The 18,157-nt window shown below is 42.3% G+C and overlaps 1 protein-coding gene across 11 annotated transcripts in view; it reads left to right on the top strand.

Annotated features, from left to right (window-relative positions):
* Nucleotides 1-18,157, top strand: part of MCTP2 (multiple C2 and transmembrane domain containing 2) — a 178,763-nt gene that overhangs the window by 113,024 nt on the left and 47,582 nt on the right. For 10 of the 11 annotated variants that reach the window (XR_005585626.1, XM_039492368.1, XM_039492369.1 and 7 more), the window contains 3 exons: nt 6,085-6,186; nt 7,724-7,798; nt 8,637-8,756. Coding sequence is in view for 10 of the 11 variants with exons in the window: in XM_039492368.1 (XP_039348302.1) it covers nt 6,085-6,186; nt 7,724-7,798; nt 8,637-8,756 (297 nt within the window). In the remaining variant the exon portion in view is untranslated. Of the gene's footprint in view, nt 1-6,084; nt 6,187-7,723; nt 7,799-8,636; nt 8,757-8,904; nt 9,099-18,157 lie in introns of those variants that run through there. The other variant, XM_039492372.1, reaches the window with a different exon arrangement.

The following is an 18,157-nucleotide window of genomic DNA, read 5'->3' as shown; positions in this document are numbered from 1 at the left end:
CAAAGGTGCACCTTTGCACTTCTGGAAATCTGGGCTGTTTCAGGCATGGCCCATTATGTAAGTTAGAGCAACCCAGAGGCTGCCTTAATTTGTGTCAGCTTCCTCTCAACCACCAATGGGCTGCTGTGTAACCCAAAATATTTGGATTACAAAACATGCCAGACACACACACACCTACTGACATACTTCCTCCACATGCCCCTATATTGGCAGGTTGGGCAGGTGGGCGGAGGTAGCAGTGTAGGATTATCTATGCCAGTCCTTTGTGGTGGGGAAATTTCTCAGATTGCTATTCTGCCCTCTTTATATTGTTGGAGCAGCAAAGAAGGGGCCATAGCCAGTGCCAGAAGCTTCCCAATAGTACTTACTCAGCTTAGAGCAAGGCTGTCTTAAGGTCAGTCCAAGGACTAAATTCATACCACAGCTGCCTTCTCCCAAAAAAAGAAGGCTGAAGACAAAGATGATCATGTTATTTTTTGCCAGTGAACTCAACCAGTAAGAAGTTTCTATTGGTGTGACAAGGATGCAACAAGTATAGGCAAATATGGGTGTCCATTTTAATATTTGTATTAAATTATCTAAACATATTAGCATACTTGATGTGATCATCCTTCTTTGGATGGAAAATGCTGTGATGGGAAAATTTCCTGATTTTCCCATGGAAAATTTCCTGATTTTCCATTAGGAAAATCTAAACAAATATTTAGTTTCTGGTCAGGTCAACCCAGACCAAACATTTCAGTTTGTAGAACCAACTTCAAATGTTCTGTCTGAGGGCAGTTTGACATTAATCTGTGTCTCTTGAGCTACTGTAGTGCCTGAGGAGAGTTGTAGTTCAGGTGCCTCGCTCCCCTCATGGACTACGTCTCCCATGATGCACCATGGTGTCCTCTCTGGTTGAACTGTAGCAGTGCCTTATGGGAATCACATGGTGTAGGCTGGCTGGGGAGCTTGGCTGCCATGAGAATGGGGACTTGAGGCACTCAAAATACAAGTCCCCTGAAGTACTGAGGCAGCTCAGGAGGACACAGATTAATTTCAAACCAACTGGAAATGAAACATTTAAATATGTCCAACACAATATTTACAGATATTTCCATTCTATGAAAAACTTCAACATTTTGACTTTTTTGTCCCAATTTAGAACACAAACATATTTTCAAATAATTGGAATTTTCCTACAGGATAGAAATGTTGATTTGCCACCAGCTCTAGTCACAGGCCTTGCCTCGGCTCTTGAAGTGACAATGGAAAGTCAGAGCTATGTTTTGCTTGTGAAGCTGGAAGGGGAATATGGAATTTTAGAAGAATTATTAAGTGTAATGATTATATGACTTATTATAATTTATTATTGCGGTAGTATCAAGCAGCGTCAGTCATGTTAGGGCCCTGTGTGCTAGGTGCTGTACCAATCTAGAGTAAGAGACAGTCTCTGCCTCATAAAGCTAACAAACTAAAAGGCAAGATGTTACCTGCGAGTGAAGCAACCAAGTGGTGTGGACCAGGGGAGGAGGAAGACAGTATTGTAGGAAGTTCTAGCATCAGTATCAGTAATTGTAATAATCACAACTGCCTTATTATCAGATGACTCTTCCGGTATGCATCATGCCAAGGATGTCAGATATATTTGGATGAGGATATGGGGGAAGCTTTATGGATATGAAGGAAGGTTTTTTTTTGTTTGTTTTTTGGGTGGGTTGTTTTTTGTGTATGTGCACCTGGGTTTTTTGGTTTTTTGATGGAACAGCTTAAGAATAAAGCACACAGGAACTTTTGGGCAAAGCAAACAGCAGGTATTCTGAGCTGTACCATTGAATAAATTTTGTAGGAATAAAGAAAAATAATCCCTCCTAATGAGAGAGAGAAACAGTAGGGTGAGGAGGTACGTCATATTGAAGGAATCTTTTGGTTCTGAGAATTCTTCACATTTGCTTTTCTTAGTCATTAGTTTGTGTCTTTACATAGAGCTAGCTGAGAGGATGTTGGATTCTTTTTCTTATAGCACATCCATCTACCTGAAACCAAACAGTGCTAGGAAAAACCATCCTATCTGGCCTCAGACCTTACAAAAAGGAGCAAATCAATAAGTCAGACTTTCCTGCCCTCGGTGTTAAATCAATCTGTTACAGGCAATCTTGCGCACGATCAGCTCTCCCAAACAATGTGGGCATTTCATCGTGGGATCGGATCAAGGTGTAAAGCATAGTGTCACTAAGGAGTAGCCTTAACCACCTCTCTTCAAAGGTCCTACCCTCAGCCCTGTTCAAATGTAGATCAGAAGTGTGTCTGTGTAAAAAGTATTCCCTTCCTTTTCACCAAGTTGTAATATTCAGTATTCATTGATAGCCTTGCCAGAGACAAGTCATGTTACAGAGACCATTCATTGAACTCATCATTGAATGAAATCCCTGGGAAAAAAGTGATTGTAGTTGCAGTAACACAATGGTAGATCAGATTAAATCAGTCTTTGAGATACTTTCTGTCTGACTCCGATGTAATATCCATTCACATTTCTTGTAGCTAAAGGGAATGTTTGCCAATGACCATGCACAGCAGAGGTATGAGGAAAAAGTGGACCCCAAATGAAATGCAAAAAAATGGGCCATCTTTAGATATTTGGCGGGAATGTACTGTATTGAAAGAGAAACAAATGTAGAGAGAAAAAGTATGACTCAAGAAATTAATGCAATGGAAAGCTAACCTGGGCATTTTTTCCAACGCCACTTTATTTCCAATTCCCCCCCCCTCTGTTTTTTCTTAAGAGGGTCAGGGAACTAGGAAATCAATATGAATTTTTAGTGTTGGACAGAACTATAATTTCACATCAACCCCTACATAAACCAAACAGAATTAAGAATAAGAAATAAAACTGACTGTTAACACTTCCAACAAAACTGTTGTTTTTCCCAATACAATTTTAAGTAAAGTATAAGAGTAATGGTGCTCACCTTTAAAAACACATTTGTACCTTTTAAAAAGGTCTTCCAAGCCGAAACATTCTCTCAGATACCATAATTCATTGCAATGGGCATCAATTCATTGTTGGTTCCAAACTTGCTGTACTAACACACATGGAGCCACACCCACTACATTTGATTTTGCTCTCACTGTACAAATCTGGAGTGAAATCAATGGAATTTGCTCTGGTGTAAAATGGCGTGATGCCAGAATCAAACCCAGTAGATCTAGCTAAAGCTACTGTCATAGTCCTGCATGTTTCTACTTAGCCACATGTGGTGGTACTATGTTTTGATGCTTTCCCCATCTAGATATTTGAAATGGATAATTAACTAATATATAAAGGACAGATAAAGAATACTCCTCACCAGGTTATTGTCAAGGATATTTTCCCCCACTAGGAACAGAGGAAGAGCTATGAGGAATGTGTATCTGAAAGATGCAGACAATCACTAAAACATATATATTTTAGTTATCCAATTCATTTTAGCTCTTGATGTGAAATAAGCACAACATTAACAGACATGTACATTAAAGTCTGAATTGTGCTTTGAGTTACCTGTTGTGAATGTGTGTTCACATGTGCATCTCTGAGAAGTTGTTTTCAGCAGCATTCCTTCTACCTGTTGCAGAAATGTTAACCAGAATGTTCTCCAGGCTAGCAGGCTGCAAGAGTTATTTGCCAGGAACCCAATCCATCTGGACTACTTTGTAGATTTTGATTGATTTATAATATTATCAAGGAAGAAAAATGTAAAGACGATCAATTCTCTGAGCTTTATGGAAGTGTGTTTATTTTTCAGAATAGGAGATATAACACAATCATTGGTTGGTGGACTAGAGTAGATAGGCTGCTTGGAAGACCGTATCTACAGATTTGAGGTTGCCATTGGTTGCAGGCCTTGTTCAAGCAGATTTAGAGTCTCTTGGGAAGCCATTTATTTGTGCTGTCTCCCTAGCTAGAATGCCTGAGATTCCATGTGTAATATCCTTCTGCTATTAATCTGCCCCAGATTCTTGTATCAGCTGAGTATGAGGAGTGAGTGTAGAATTGGTATCATGTCCAGAATTGATGTGGGTGGGTTTATGGAGGGAATGACAGATGTAATACATGAAAGTTTCCTGTTAAACAGCAGAGGTGAGTGAAAACTGTGATATGCATCATCGCAAACTGTGTCAAAAGAGAAGATATCCTGACATTCCACACTGCTTTAAGTCTTATCATATGTCTGTTTCATAGGTCTGGTTGAAAAATGTTAAACAAAACATTGTCCTGTTTTGTTTATTTTTGTTTGTTTTTTAAGAGGTATTTGGTTGCAATCAAAATTTTCTGAGGGAAAAAAGTCTGAGTTTGGTGGAATTTCCAATTGGAAAAATTGAAACAAATTGTTTCATTTCTGATTTACAAATCAGAATGAAACATTTTAGTTTGGGAATGTTGAAATGTTTGGTTTGACATTTCCAAATCAATTTTTTTCAGAACCTTTCAATCTGCAAAAAAGAAGTGATATTTTGACTTTGTCCTGAATTGGGACAAAACACCAAACCTCAAAATATCAATATTTTTAATAGATGAGAAATTCCACTATTTGATCAGCTTTAGCTGTTAATCTGCACAAAGCAGCTTACATTCCAGCCATATATTCTTGGAATATGAGGAATAAACATCACTTTAGCACTAGTAGCCCTGTTGTACTGAGGGACAACCTACAGGTCCAGATTTGGCAGCACTGTCTGAAACCGTTCGGCTGTGAAGTGGCATCGTATTTTTTGTCAACTTAGAAGGGGCAGCTTTCATGGAGGGTACCCCTTTTGTGTTGTATCCCATGTAGGTTCCACCTGCATGTGGTTTGAAATGCTCATTTAAAGAAAGCAGAATCAATCTACAATCAATCAGGGCACCATGTCTTTTTTTGTTTAAAAAAACCAGCATCACCACAGAATACCAACCCCAAAACATCTTATCAGGTGAAGCTTTGGATGAAAGCATTAGTGGAAGCTGGAATTCCTGTTTGGATCCCGCAGAGGATGCAAACATGTTCTTTATGGGGGTCCTCTTTCCTTTAACTGTTAGCCAGGAAAGGGATCAATCTGTTGAAAAACTATTCAGTACAGAGGAGGTGGAGCAGCATTGGGAAAGAAAGTGACCTTTCCCTTGTCATGTGAAAGCACTGCATTCCCGTTTGTGCCTTTTATTCCTTACCCATTTTCACTGTGGCTTGTATGAGCGCTTGTACTAAATTAATGCCATGACAGCAATAGCTATTTTAAATATGGTTGCAATTTCATGCCCCCAAATTTCCTCTGTTATCTTTAATCTTTGATCATTACAGTCCCCAAATGGAGATTTTTCGGTGAGCTGCAGTTTTTATGTTGGTGCTGTTTAGAATTAACTGGTCCGCTTCCTAAAAAGCCAAATGTTTAATCAATACATATCCTACTGTGTATAATAAATACATTTCTGCCATCCCTTTTGAAGAGAGGATGCCATTGATTTGAGCCAAATAGTTTGCAAAATGGTAAAGGAGATGGGTTTTTTTCATCACTATTTAACATGACAGGGCCAACAGGCAGATTAGAGCATAGAAACAGCATCTGAAATTCTAAGGGGAAAGTCTCTTACAGGAATTTGTTTATTTTGAACATTTGTTACATTAACATTCGTTCCAATTGTAATGATTGATTGATTTGGACTCTCTTTGTTCTATGGCTAATAATTTGACAACCTTTCAATAAACAGAGAATTTGGAGATTTGGTATTTTGATTTTGTTGTTGTTGTGTTTCCTTTTCTGATCTTTGAAAGAAAACTTCCATTTTAAATCTGTAATAACACAGGCTGATTACTTCCCATCAACTCACTGGCTTCCAGGACAGAATTTTCAGGCTGGTTATTGTTTGCACTGCTCTGCTGTAAAAGTACAGGGTCTGTAAATTAAAATTGGACTGTAATAGTTTTAATCTGCAATTTTATAGTCCTCTAATCCAGTGGTCATGTTGCATTTCAGGCTTTTACTTATATTGTCATCTTTTCTGGAGGAGGGCAGTGGTTGGAAAGCTATTTTAGACACAGCAGGGAGTTAATATTTGTTGATACACTTTTTATTATTTATTTATTATAATTCTAGATTAGAAATGGACAGCAGTGTTGTTATACATTGAAGAATAAAGACCTGGAACTTGCTTCAAAAGGAGTAGTTTGCTTGGAGCTGGATGTCCTATTTAATCCAGTAAGTTTAAATGTTTTCACTTAACTCATCCTCTGTATAAGAACCTGGAACGCCTAAACTTGCCAGTGCCAAGGGGTTTGGTCTTTTAAACACAGGAACTGAACGGAGAAGGTCCTGACCTGGTTGCATCTGGAGGGAAGGTTGGGCTTTATTCTTTTTATAAAGAAATACTGGCAGATCACAATGCTGCAACATTCCATCCAAGTTGATGTGACAATGAAATGGCAACTTTGGGCTGGGGATGACCACAGATGTTTTGGGAAGAGGTGTGGGTTATTGCACGCAAGGGCTTAATTTGCAGCAACAAAAAAGGGAATTAATATTTATATTACTATGCAGGAATTTTAACTACTAATTCTTCCCAGAAAGTTGACCCACAATATCCTATTCAGAGGGTGTTGACAGGAACAAAAACTCAGACATAGATGTGGTGGTCTCAGATTGCTTGTCCCGCCATCTCTTACTGAATTAAATTCTGTTTTACATTCGCTGTTGCTGGATGGAATGTAACTCAGTTCTTACTAGCCACTTATTACAGTGATGTAGGAAGCAAAGTTTTATTTATTTAAATGGCTGATAGGTACTATTTTGCCGTGAATGGAGTTTAGATTTGGGATGTTGCTATAGGGAACAATGATCAACACTCTTTGACAAAGAACAATCTCAAATATATTATGGCTCCCCTTTTCCGGAGGCTTTCAGAGATGTTCCTTTTTTCAGATAGACTGGAATCTACCTATTTAAATATCTATTAGCCATCAGTGTAGTGTCTGGGAACCTCTTTATAATCTTTAGTTTATTGTATCTACGCAACACCGCAGTAAGATAGGAAGGTACTGTTTCCAATTTACAGATGGGATATTAAGGCCAGAGTAGGGTAGACCAAGGTCACACAAAAGTTTGTGACAGATCCAGTGCCATGGCCACTTGACCATTCTCCTATCTATGGCTAAGATACTACTTTTTGTGGGCTAAATTATGATACCATTACTCATATTTGGGTAGCACTTTACTCCATGAGTCATTTAATTGACTTCAGTGGACCTACTACTAAAGTAAGGTAGTATTCAGCATGAATAAGTAAATCACAATCTGGCAAGTGGCTAAGGGTGTTACAGGAGTGTAAAATACTTCGGCTGTTCTTGAATGTCCCTTTTAATACCTTAGTATTAAATATGCAGCATGAATAGGACAATTGGGGATGTGATCTTCAGTTCCCGTTTCTTTTTTTAGAACTTTTCTTTATGGGGTTGATCCAACAGAGGAACAGAAGGGAGTATGCTGAGCTGTGTGCTAAGCTTAAGCATGGAGCTGCCGACACCCTGCAGTCTGCCACTCTGCAGGAAGTTAGATCTATTGGAGTAACCTGGATGAGTGCCAGGATTGTGCAGAATAACTGATATGTACACCTAACACCTTGTCATAAACCATTTAGAGACTGAAACAAATAAATAAGTAAAGGACACCAGAGCTCCAAATCAATATGATGATACCAAGCTTGAATGGTAACAGTCTAAATAAATTATTCCTTCCTCAGGTAAAAGCAAGTATCAGAACCTTCAAGCCACGAGAAAAGCGCTTCATTGGAGACAACCGCAAGTTTTCAAAGAAGGTAGGTTGACTCTGGGCCGAGCTATCACTTCTGTTTGGGATGGCTTTTCAACAGCTTCACTAGTACACTTGGATGATAGAACCTGTGGTGCAAACTCTATTTATGCATAGACTCACTGAACACAGATGTCAATTCTGTGTAGATTTTTGCATGTGTATAAATGCTGATTTGCATTCACACACAGTTGCTTCCTGATCTAACTCTGTGGTCCTACATCTCCGCAATTTCTGGAGGGAAAAGAATGGCTTAATAAAGAACTTTAACATATATGCATGTTGCACAGTTTATGGAATTTGAAACAAAAACCTGTACTTTGTTTTCGTCCCCAAAGAATAAAGAAAAACAATAAGCTACTATAGAAATTTAATAAGGTTCTAAATCAATTACTATAAAACGCTATAGTATTTAACTGAGACTAATATTCTTGCTATTTTTAACCATCTATAGCAAGAATATAATTTTTTATTCAATTCTCTATGGGGATAGCCCAAAACCCTACGGAAAGGGTCTTGTTTTCTGTTAAATTCTATAGGATTTTGCAATAAAGGTTTTTTTTGGTTTGGTGTTTGTTTGTTTGTTTGTTTTGTGAAGGGGGGAAAAGCTTCAATTCTTTTTCCTTCAGTCTTGCAGATTTTGGGGGTCAGGGAAAGTGCTGACATATTTGGGTGTCATACAAAAACATATGGTAGCTAGAGTATGTCTCTGAAATAGAAGCTGTAGCATACATACAAGCACAAAGCAATTGTAGCTTAAAATTGTCACTGTTCTTTAAGTGAAGTAGGAAATTGGAGCATTTAATTAAATTCCTTTCTCTCCCCTCCCATCCGACATTTACCAGATCTTATCGAGAAATGTTGATCGTGTGAAAAAAATCACCATGGCAATATGGAACACAATACAATTCCTAAAGAGCTGCTTTCTCTGGGAATCTACACTAAGGAGTGTGGTAGCATTTGTGGTAAGTGGATTTCTTCATATTCCATCAGACTAACTGATATGAGGCACTGAGTCTTACAGTACCTTCCCTCTCCCTCAGCTTAAACTCTCTTGTTGTTGGTTGGTGTTACTATTATTGTCCTTCAGTTTTATTATTTAAATCACTGTAGTGCTCACAAGTCCCACGCTTGATCAGGGTCCCCTTGTGCCAAATGCTAGATGAACACAATGGCAGTCCTTCTAGAGCAATCTCGCCCATATTTTCACCTGTTGCAGAGGCCTTCTGCACAACAGAGCCCCTTCCGAGACCTTGTGTGGAGGAGCTATGTGGGCCCAAAGGCAGCACTGGAGGCCTCTAAAGGCTCTGCACATGGGCTGCACTGGCTCTCAATAGGTTTACACAGAGAAGAGTGTGACGACCCAGGACCTAGCGATCTGGAATCCCCACAACGGGGTTACAGAAGGTCTTGTCGGCTGGAGTTGAGATAATGGAATGGAATGGCTGCAGCCCTGTGACCTACCTCTGGCTTGTTGTGCTGCTGATAAAGCACTGGAAGAATGAGACTATAGGGAACAATCCTTTATTGATGGGACAAGATGAACTAATAGGTCTTTTCCGTTCCAACTTTAATTTCAATGAGTCTGCATTTTACGGTAGTTCAGCAATGCTTGCCATGCCCTTGTACTTGAGGGTGTGCCACTTGTCCGACTGCACACAAGCAGTTCTGTGCTGACATTGTCTCTTGCAAGTCTGACCACCTGACTGTAATAACTATAAAAAAATTTGGTCAGCAAGTCTCGGTGTGGTCTGAGAATTAACAGCCAAGTTCTCCACCTATTTGGCCCACTTTTCAGCTGTATTCTTTTTTCCCTCTTTGTAGAAAACACCCTGTTTTCAGCTTTCTCATCCACTCAAGCAGAAGGAGGTTTCTCCTCTTTTTTTTATTCAGCAGTGTGTCATTTTCTTCATGCTTGAAATGTCTGGCATGCCATTAAAGGTTGCAAAATCGTTTTGTGGTGGTCCAGAGGGAAAAAAAAGTTTTTGAGTTAAGTGTTTATTAAACCAAATAACAGCCACATCTTCAAGTGTTTGCCTCCCTTTTTGTTTGTGAATTATAAGTTGCTTTAGGGTTCTTTTGATGAAAACACTTCACAGTGTATTTGCACAGATGAGTAAAGTGAGCTGTCGCTACTTGAAAGATGCACAGAGTAAAGACAGAGAAGCTGTCTTTCACCCTGCAGGTTGAGAGGGATCTGGCAGGCACGGTTGAAGAGGACGAGAAGGGTTTTTTTTGTTTTTGTTTTTTACTTGTGTTGATAATGTACACAGTTGACTCTAATGGATCAAGAGCTTGAAAGGGTGAGGATTAGCGTTTTCCAGTCCATTCTCCAATTGAGATACTAATGGATATACCTTTCCCTGTGATGTAAACAGATATACTGGAACACAAGGGGAAGAAGGCTCAGTTAATTTTAGTTCTTTCCTCTAGAACATGAAATTCTGGGTTCCTTGGACGATCTGCCACTCTTAAGCTTGAGTGTGCATGTGCAATAGCTGTGGTTCTGAGACCCATGTCTCTGTGTATTCTGAATGTGAAGGTAAAATGGGACTCTTAGTTGAAGCAGGTATGTGTGAGTGCACTAGTGGCATTGCATGTTTGTACATACTGGAAATGGAAAAGAAGGTTAACATGCAGGGTGCCAGGGTGCCCTGATTCAGCAAGTTACTTAAGCACCAGGGCCGCCCAGAGTGGGGGGGGCAAGTGGGGCAATTTGCCCCGGGCTCCGCAGGGGCCCCCACGAGAATGGCTGAGGTTCCCTCTCCGGCCCCAGCCCGACCCAGTCTCTGCCCCTCTCCCGGAGCCTCAGCGCATCCAGCAGCATCCCTGAGCTCCGAGCCGCGTGGTAAGGGGGCGGGGCTGCGAGCTCCAGCAGGGCCTGAGCTCCCTCCTCTCGGCCTGGAGCTCGCAGCCCCGCCCCCTTGTCACGCGGCTCTGAGCGGGCCGGAGCTCAGGCCCCGCTGGAGCTCGCAGCCCCGCCCCCTTGTCACGCGGCTCTGAGCGGGGCGGAGCTCAGGCCCCGCTGGAGCTTGCAGCCCCGCCCCCTTGTCACGCGGCTCTGAGGGGGGCGGAGCTCAGGGGCCCCGCCGCAGCCACGCTGCCTCTGTCGAGGAAAGCTCCTGGATGGGCTGAGGCTCCGGGTGAGGGGGGAGCCGGGGCCGGGGTTGGCTAAGGGCCAGGAAGTCCCAGGGACAGTCAGGGCACAGGGAGGGGGCAGACGTTGGGGGGGCGGTCAGGGGACAGGGAATGGGGGGGGTTGGATCGTGGGTGTTCTGGGGGTCTGTCAGGACTCGGGGGGGGGTGATAGGGGTTGAGGCAGTCAGGGGACAGGGAGCTGGGGTGGTGGTGGAGGGTGGGGTCTCTGGGGGACGGTGAGGGGACAAGGAGCAGGATGGGTCGGTGATTCTGAGGGGGGCAGTCGGGGGGCAGGAAGCGGATGGGGGTCAGATAGGGGGCAGGGCCAGGCTGTCTGGGAGGCACAGCCTTCCCTACCCTAAAACTCATTCAGCAGTTTGAGGCTTGCAGAAGAGCCGAGCTGTTAGCTTTTCCATTAGGGCTCCCATCCCTTTCACTTCTCAAATGCCAAATTATAGTCTACATTTAATATCAGTGCCATAGGGAGATTCATGTCAGGGGAGGGTAGCTTCATTAGCCACTGGGGGAGGGATCACATGAGAAGAGCAATATCCTTCCCAACCCTACCAAGGGAGACCCCCCCTCCCCTACATTCCCTAAGGCTCCAGAGGAGTTAATTCAGTGGTTCTCAAACTTTCATACTGGTGACCCCTTTCACATAGCAAACCTCTGAGTGTGACCCCCCCCCTTATAAATTAAAAACACTTTTTTATATATTTAACACTATTATAAATGCTGGAGGCAAAGCGGGGTTTGAGGTGGAGGCTGACAGCTCACAACCCCCCAGTAATAACCTCATGACCCCCTGAGGGGTGCTGACCCCCAGTTTGAGAACCCCTGGGTTAATTTAATTTTAGCACGCTGTGTCCATTCACATGCATGTGCTATTTTGAGCATTTCAGTTTTCACAACATAGGCTCATCCCAGATTCTGGAACAAGCTCAAATGCTCAGTTCGTGGAGTATGTACATAGTCTATACTAAAGACAAACCCACAGTAACTGTCTCCAGTTTGTGAGGGACCCCATGGAGCCAGTCTCTAGGAAACAGATAAATGCATGGAGGTTAAGTCCATTAATGGCTTTTAGCCAGGATGGGTAAGGAATGGTGTCCCTAGCCTCTGTTTGTCAGAGGGTGGAGATGGATGGCAGGAGAGAGATCACTTGATCATTACCTGTTAGGTTTACTCTCACTGGGGCACTTGGCATTGGCCATTGTCGGTTGACAGGATACTGGGCTAGATGGACCTTTGGTTTGACCCAGTATGGCTGTTCTTATGTTCTAAGCTAAATGAACCCAAAGTTATGGAGACAGATATGAGTCAAGGAAGCCAGCAGAGCATCAGAAACCTGGAAAAATATCTGACTGGATGGGCTCAGGCATTTGGTCACAAGCTGAGGTGGTTCAAAAGTTTTTTGGATTTTTTTTAAGCAGATTTTTTTTATTGTTTCTTTAAACAATCAAACACAGCAAGCAGCAGCAATTTGACCACACACTTCTGAAACCCCAAACCATATTCAGGTTATGGCAGAATAATTTCAGCTTTTCAATTAAAAAAAACACAACAAATTTTGAAGGAAAGCAGACATTGTCCGTGATTTTTTTCTGCTTTTTAAAACCCCTTAGTTTTCGATCCAGAAAAAGTTTTGATGGAAAATATTTGTCCAACCCTTTTAATGAGCTTTAGTGCTTTTTAGTACTAGCTGATGCTGAGAACCAGTGATTCCTTGTAAAGAAGTTTTATCAAAACTGGGTCTGTGTCAAAATTCAGAAGGTTTATTTTTCCCAGGGCTGCCTGTGGGCGGGGGGGAGCAAGTGGGGCAATTTGCGCCGAGCCCCACAGGGGCCCCCACGAGAATATAGTATTGTATAGTATTGCCATTTTTTTTATGGAAGGGGCCCCCGAAATTGCTTTGCCCCAGGCCCCCTGAATCCTCTGGGTGGCCCTGTTAAGCACATGCTTAAAATTAGGCATATGGTTAAGTAGCTTGGTGAAGTTGGCCAAAAACAAACTTGGAGATGTGTCTGTTTCTAGGCTGTGGAGAAATGTAACAATGTTAGCAAGTGAGGGCAACTGAAATATAAAGAAAAAATTGGAAAGTGTATCTAGGACCAAGGAGCTATAGGTGATGATCCAGGATGCATCTAGAGATGGAAAAATGGGATCAGATGGTGAAAAGGGCAATTTTCCAAATTCTTCTTTTTACTGTGTGTCATAGATGTTTTCCCAATAGAACTAATGTCATGTGATATGTCATTTTGAGGGTGGGGGGGATTGGGAAATTACTGTACAATGTTAAGATAATAGCAAGTAACTTGCCTCTGAAAACAAATTTTAAACCTAGCTGATTCAGCATTAGTGTTAATTCTACCCCCTTCACTATGAATATTTCCAATGTCTCTGTTAATAGTTTTAAAAGTGCCTTTACCATGATCTCAGTGCAAAGTGAAAACTGCATGTATAGTTCACACGCAGCTGGTCAAAGATGACTACAAATAACGCTCCCATCCTGCCTAGAAACTTCTGCTCTTCCCTCCAACTTTTTCAACCACTCTTTCCTCAAGCCATTGGAAAAACCAGGGAAAACAGAGTTTAGGAGCACCCATTGGATGTTCTTACCTACTCATTGACCAAATGAAAGGTGAATTAAAACAATAAAAACCACTATCCTCCCAAAAGCAGCCCAGTTTCAGCTCAGTCTGTTCCACAGGTTTTTTACTATGTGGCCACTTTGCCATTAAAAGCAGGAGAGGGGTCTGATATCCCCAAGACATCTTTTGCACCTTTCTTCTTGGTTCTATGCCATGATTGGAAGTACAGGAGTTAATTAACTTCATTCAACCACAGTTGCTGAGGTACGGTATTGTGAATGGCATGTATTTTTTTAAAAACTGTTTGTGCATGATTGTCAGGGCTTAGAATATGGCCAGAAACACAGGAAACCTCCACGCCTTCCTGCCCTGGGCTGTGTGCTGCTCTCACACCTCCATTACTGTGTACCGGGAATGTTTTCCCATCAGTGTTGACAGGGTTGTGAGTTTGACAAGAGTATTTACTACTTCTGCTGGAGGCACAATAGAGAAAGAGAGATGGACAGAATTACAGAGAGAGAGAGAGGAGGTCACGTGGAACCACGGGAAACTGCGAAGAGTGCTATCTCCTTTTGCATCAATCTATAGGGTAAAATCCTCCCAAGTTAAATCTCAGTGTTTGTCTTCTCTCCCCATGGTGGAATATAAATAACATGTGAGTAGATTTCACATGCATACAAGTGAACGAAATTCCTCATCAACACTCAATCTGTTTAGAGTAATAGAGTCATAGGGTTAGAAGGGACTGCAACGGTCATCTAGTCTAGCCCCTTGCCAAGATGCAGGATTTGTTGTGTCTAAACCATCTAAGACAGATGGCTCCAACCTCCTTTTGAAAACCTCCAGTGAAGAAGCTTCCACAACCTCCCTAGGCAGTTTGCTCCATTGTCCTACTGTTCTTACAGTTAGGAAATCTAAATCTGCAGTGCTGTAGTTTGAAACCATTGCCTCTTGTCCTGCCCTCTGTTGCAAAAGAGAACAATTTTTCTCCATCTTTTTTATGGCTGCCTTTCATGTATCTGAAGACCGCTATCATATCCCCCCTTAAACTCCTCTTTTCCAAACTAAACATAACCAGTTCTTTCAGCCTTTATTTATATGGCTTGCATTCCCTCCCTTTGATCATCTTTGTCACTCATTTCTGGAGACCAGCTGAGGCCTAACCTGCGCCAAGTACAGCAGTACTGTCACCTCCTGTGACTTAAGTGTTATGCCTCTGTTATTGCAACGTACAATTGTATTGGTGTTTTTTGCAACAGCATTGCATTGCTGACTCATGTTGATGTTGTGATCCACAACTCCCAGATCTTTCTCAGCAGTTTCCCCCAATCTGTATTTGTGCATTTGGTTTTCTTCCCTAAGTGTAACACCTTACATTTCTCTTTGTTGAATTTCATTTTATTGTCTATAGCCCAGTTCTCTAATTTATCAAAATCCTTCTGAATTTTAGCTCTATCCTCCAAAGTATTGGCAGCCCCCTCTAGCTTTGTGTCATCTGCAAACTTGATCAGTATGCTCTCTGTATGTACATCCAAGTCATTAATAAGATGTTAAACATCAGCAGACCCAGAACAGATTTCTGTGGAACCCTACTTGAGACTCTCTCCAGTCCAGCATCATTCCATTAATAGTTTAAACTGATGACTTATGACTGACTCTGATCAGGTTCCCTCACCACTCACGATACCTACTCCTGGCCATCTTGGGTATCAGTTCTGCCAGGTTCTTCACTCTCCTCAGCAGTCTCTCTACCCACCTTCTTCTCTGTCTATAGCCTCTCCCTCCCTCCCAGAGTGGCAGCTTCTGGTTGTGACTTGGCCCTCCAGCCAGGTCACTAAGTTCCTCCCCTTCTGGGGAAATCACAGTCCTTCTGGACCAACTGTTTGGCTGACATCTCCAATACCCTGTGTAACTACCCAGTGGCTGTTAGGGGAACCCAGACCTGCCCTCTACACTGGGTTCCAGCCCAGGGACCCTATAACATGCAGCCAACTGTCTTAGCCTTTGCTGCTGTTTCCCTGGGCTTCTTCCTACATCACTGTCTCCCACCGTCTCTGGGTACGCCAGCCTTCCAACTCCTTCCTCTCAGGGAGTAACTGCAGCCTGCCTTTCCTGCAGTCCTCCTCGCTACTTGCAGCTCCTGGGTTTTATACAGGCCCCTTCTATTCCAGCCCAGCTGCGCCTGCCTCCAGTTAGTGGTCTTCTTCTGGCCTATATCTTCCCCCCCCCCCCCACTGGCTGCTTAATTGGTCAATTAGGCTTGCCTGGCCCAATTTACTCTCTCAGTGGCCAGTGTGGGGAATATACCCCATCACACTATCTCTACAGTCATTTGCACAGACACCAGGGTAAGTACTGTTTGGGATTAAATAGGTGTTACCTGAAATCAGAATTTAGTCAGTTGAATTTTGGTGTGTGAAAGGTGAGAGGAAAGGTGAAGTTTCAATAACCAAATGAATTTAACTTGGTGAAATTCACCCTTGCGCATAGGGCCAGTACAAGGTCTGTGTACCACTTAAGTGCACAAAACAGGGTGTTAGTGGAACATAACTAGTCTATAAACCTTTGGTTGTCTACATAGTGAATATCACAATCACTGCAGACCCAGAAAAGTCACTGATATATTGGCACATAACTAGGAATATCCATATATTTTGACAAATTGCTCATAGAGAGTGTTAGGGGCCATTTGACTTGAAGTTCTGCATAGATACTGGATAGTTCCTACTGCATAGATAAACTGAATAGTTCACTGTCCCAGGCCAATGGGGGTGGCAGGAAGTGGCGGCCAACACATCCCTGGGCCCAGGCTGCTTCCCGCCCCCCGCATTGGCCTGGAGCAGCGAACCGCAGCCAGTGGGAGCCGCGATCGGCCGAACCTGCAGACGCAGCAGGTAAACAAACCGGCCCGGCCCACCAGGGTGCTTACGCTGGCGAGCCGCGTGCCAAAGGTTGCCGACCCCTGCTGTAGTCTGACCTACTGTACATCTCAGCCATTACATTTCATTCAACTACCTTTGTATTGAGCCTATTAACTTGTATTTGGCTAAAGCCTGTCCCACAGAAATGCATCCAGTCTTGATATGAAAGACATCAAAATTTCCCTTGGTAATTAGTTCCACTGGTTGATCTTTCTCACTGTTAAAAAATGTGTGCCTAAAATTTCTAATTTGAATGTGTCAATATGCAGCTTCTAGCAATTGGTTCTTGTTATGCCATCATCCATTTAAACATCGTTTCCATAGTATGCTACTATTTTTCAGAAATCATTTATTCATTTCTGTCTTCAGCTGAAATTTTCCGTAGGTGTTTTCTGCTTATGAGCAAATTGATATACACACATGCCCCCAACTTGCTAGTTTTTCCAGCATTAGACCTATATATGGCTTAATTTTTTAGATGCTGTTTTTCATCTTGTTTAATTCATATTAAAAAAGCCCACAAATACGGTTGTGGAAGTTAAGCCCATAAATTAATTGTGAAGTTAATTGCTATTGCTATATATTATACATTTTAAAAATATTTTAAAAGTTAATTTTAATCACAGAATGATTTTTTTTAAATAAGTATGCATCATTGCACTTTGTGATTATGATTTTTTGCAACATAATTACACCTTCTATTGACAGTTTTCCGTGCATTAATAGTAATTATATCATCTAAAGAAATTACAGTAATTGCATTAAGAAAACTATAATCTGGTACAAATTAAAAGAACCTATTGCCTGCCTTTTACTATTGTATTCCTTTTAAAATCTTTCATGGAAGTCAAAAGAGACATTTGACTAGAGCCAGGCGTAAGGTGCAAACCAAACTCCATAGTGTCTTAGGTAACTTCTGACCTCACTGCTGATCTCCTTCAGCTCCTCCCCTCTTCCCCCACCCCCCATACTGAGCTCTGCCACTACACTTCAGACTTACTTTAGGCATACCCTACTATTTCAGTCTTGGACCTCTACTAACCAGGGCTGCTGTTAGGGATAGGGACAGGTAGAAGTTGTTTTCCAAGGCCATGCATAGATGGTGGTTTAGGCCGGTTGGCCAGCAAATGGTAGCAGACATAGGCAGAGCTGTGCTGGTTGTTCATAATTTTTGGCTGAAGTGCAGTGTAGGAAGTATGTGTGTGGTGGCGATATGTAGCTGCTAAATTTTGCACAGCCCCATGTGTGACATTTTATGCAGATTATTTTATAAATTAGTTTACATATTCACAACTCTTTTACATGTTGCTGTAAATGGCAGCTTTAAAATAATGATGGATTTAGTGCTGATGCAGCCCTGATGAATAAACCTCTATCTATCGACGGGGCAGCAGCAGAACATGTTTTCCACACACATTGCACTGCCGGCATGTATCAATCCTAATCTGGAGGGATTTCCTCTAGGTCAGTGTTTCCCAAATTTGGAACGCCGCTTGTGTAGGGAAAGCCCCTGGTGGGCCGGGCTGGTTTGTTTACCTGACACGTCCGCAGGTCCGGCCGATTGCGGCTCCCACTGGCCGTGGTTTGCTGCTCCAGGCCAATGGGAGCTGCTGAAAGCGGCACAGGCCAAGGGAGAATGCCTGCCTAGCATCGTGACCATACAGATGGGAAGAGAGAATCACAGTTCTTAAACCGCCAGGGACAATGTGTGTCCAA

This window comes from Mauremys reevesii, linkage group 10 (genome assembly GCF_016161935.1).
Source record: "Mauremys reevesii isolate NIE-2019 linkage group 10, ASM1616193v1, whole genome shotgun sequence".
In the NCBI taxonomy this organism is placed as follows: domain Eukaryota; kingdom Metazoa; phylum Chordata; order Testudines; family Geoemydidae; genus Mauremys; species Mauremys reevesii.
Note: the sequence above shows the minus strand (reverse complement) of the source record. Positions and strands in the feature narration are given on the sequence as shown.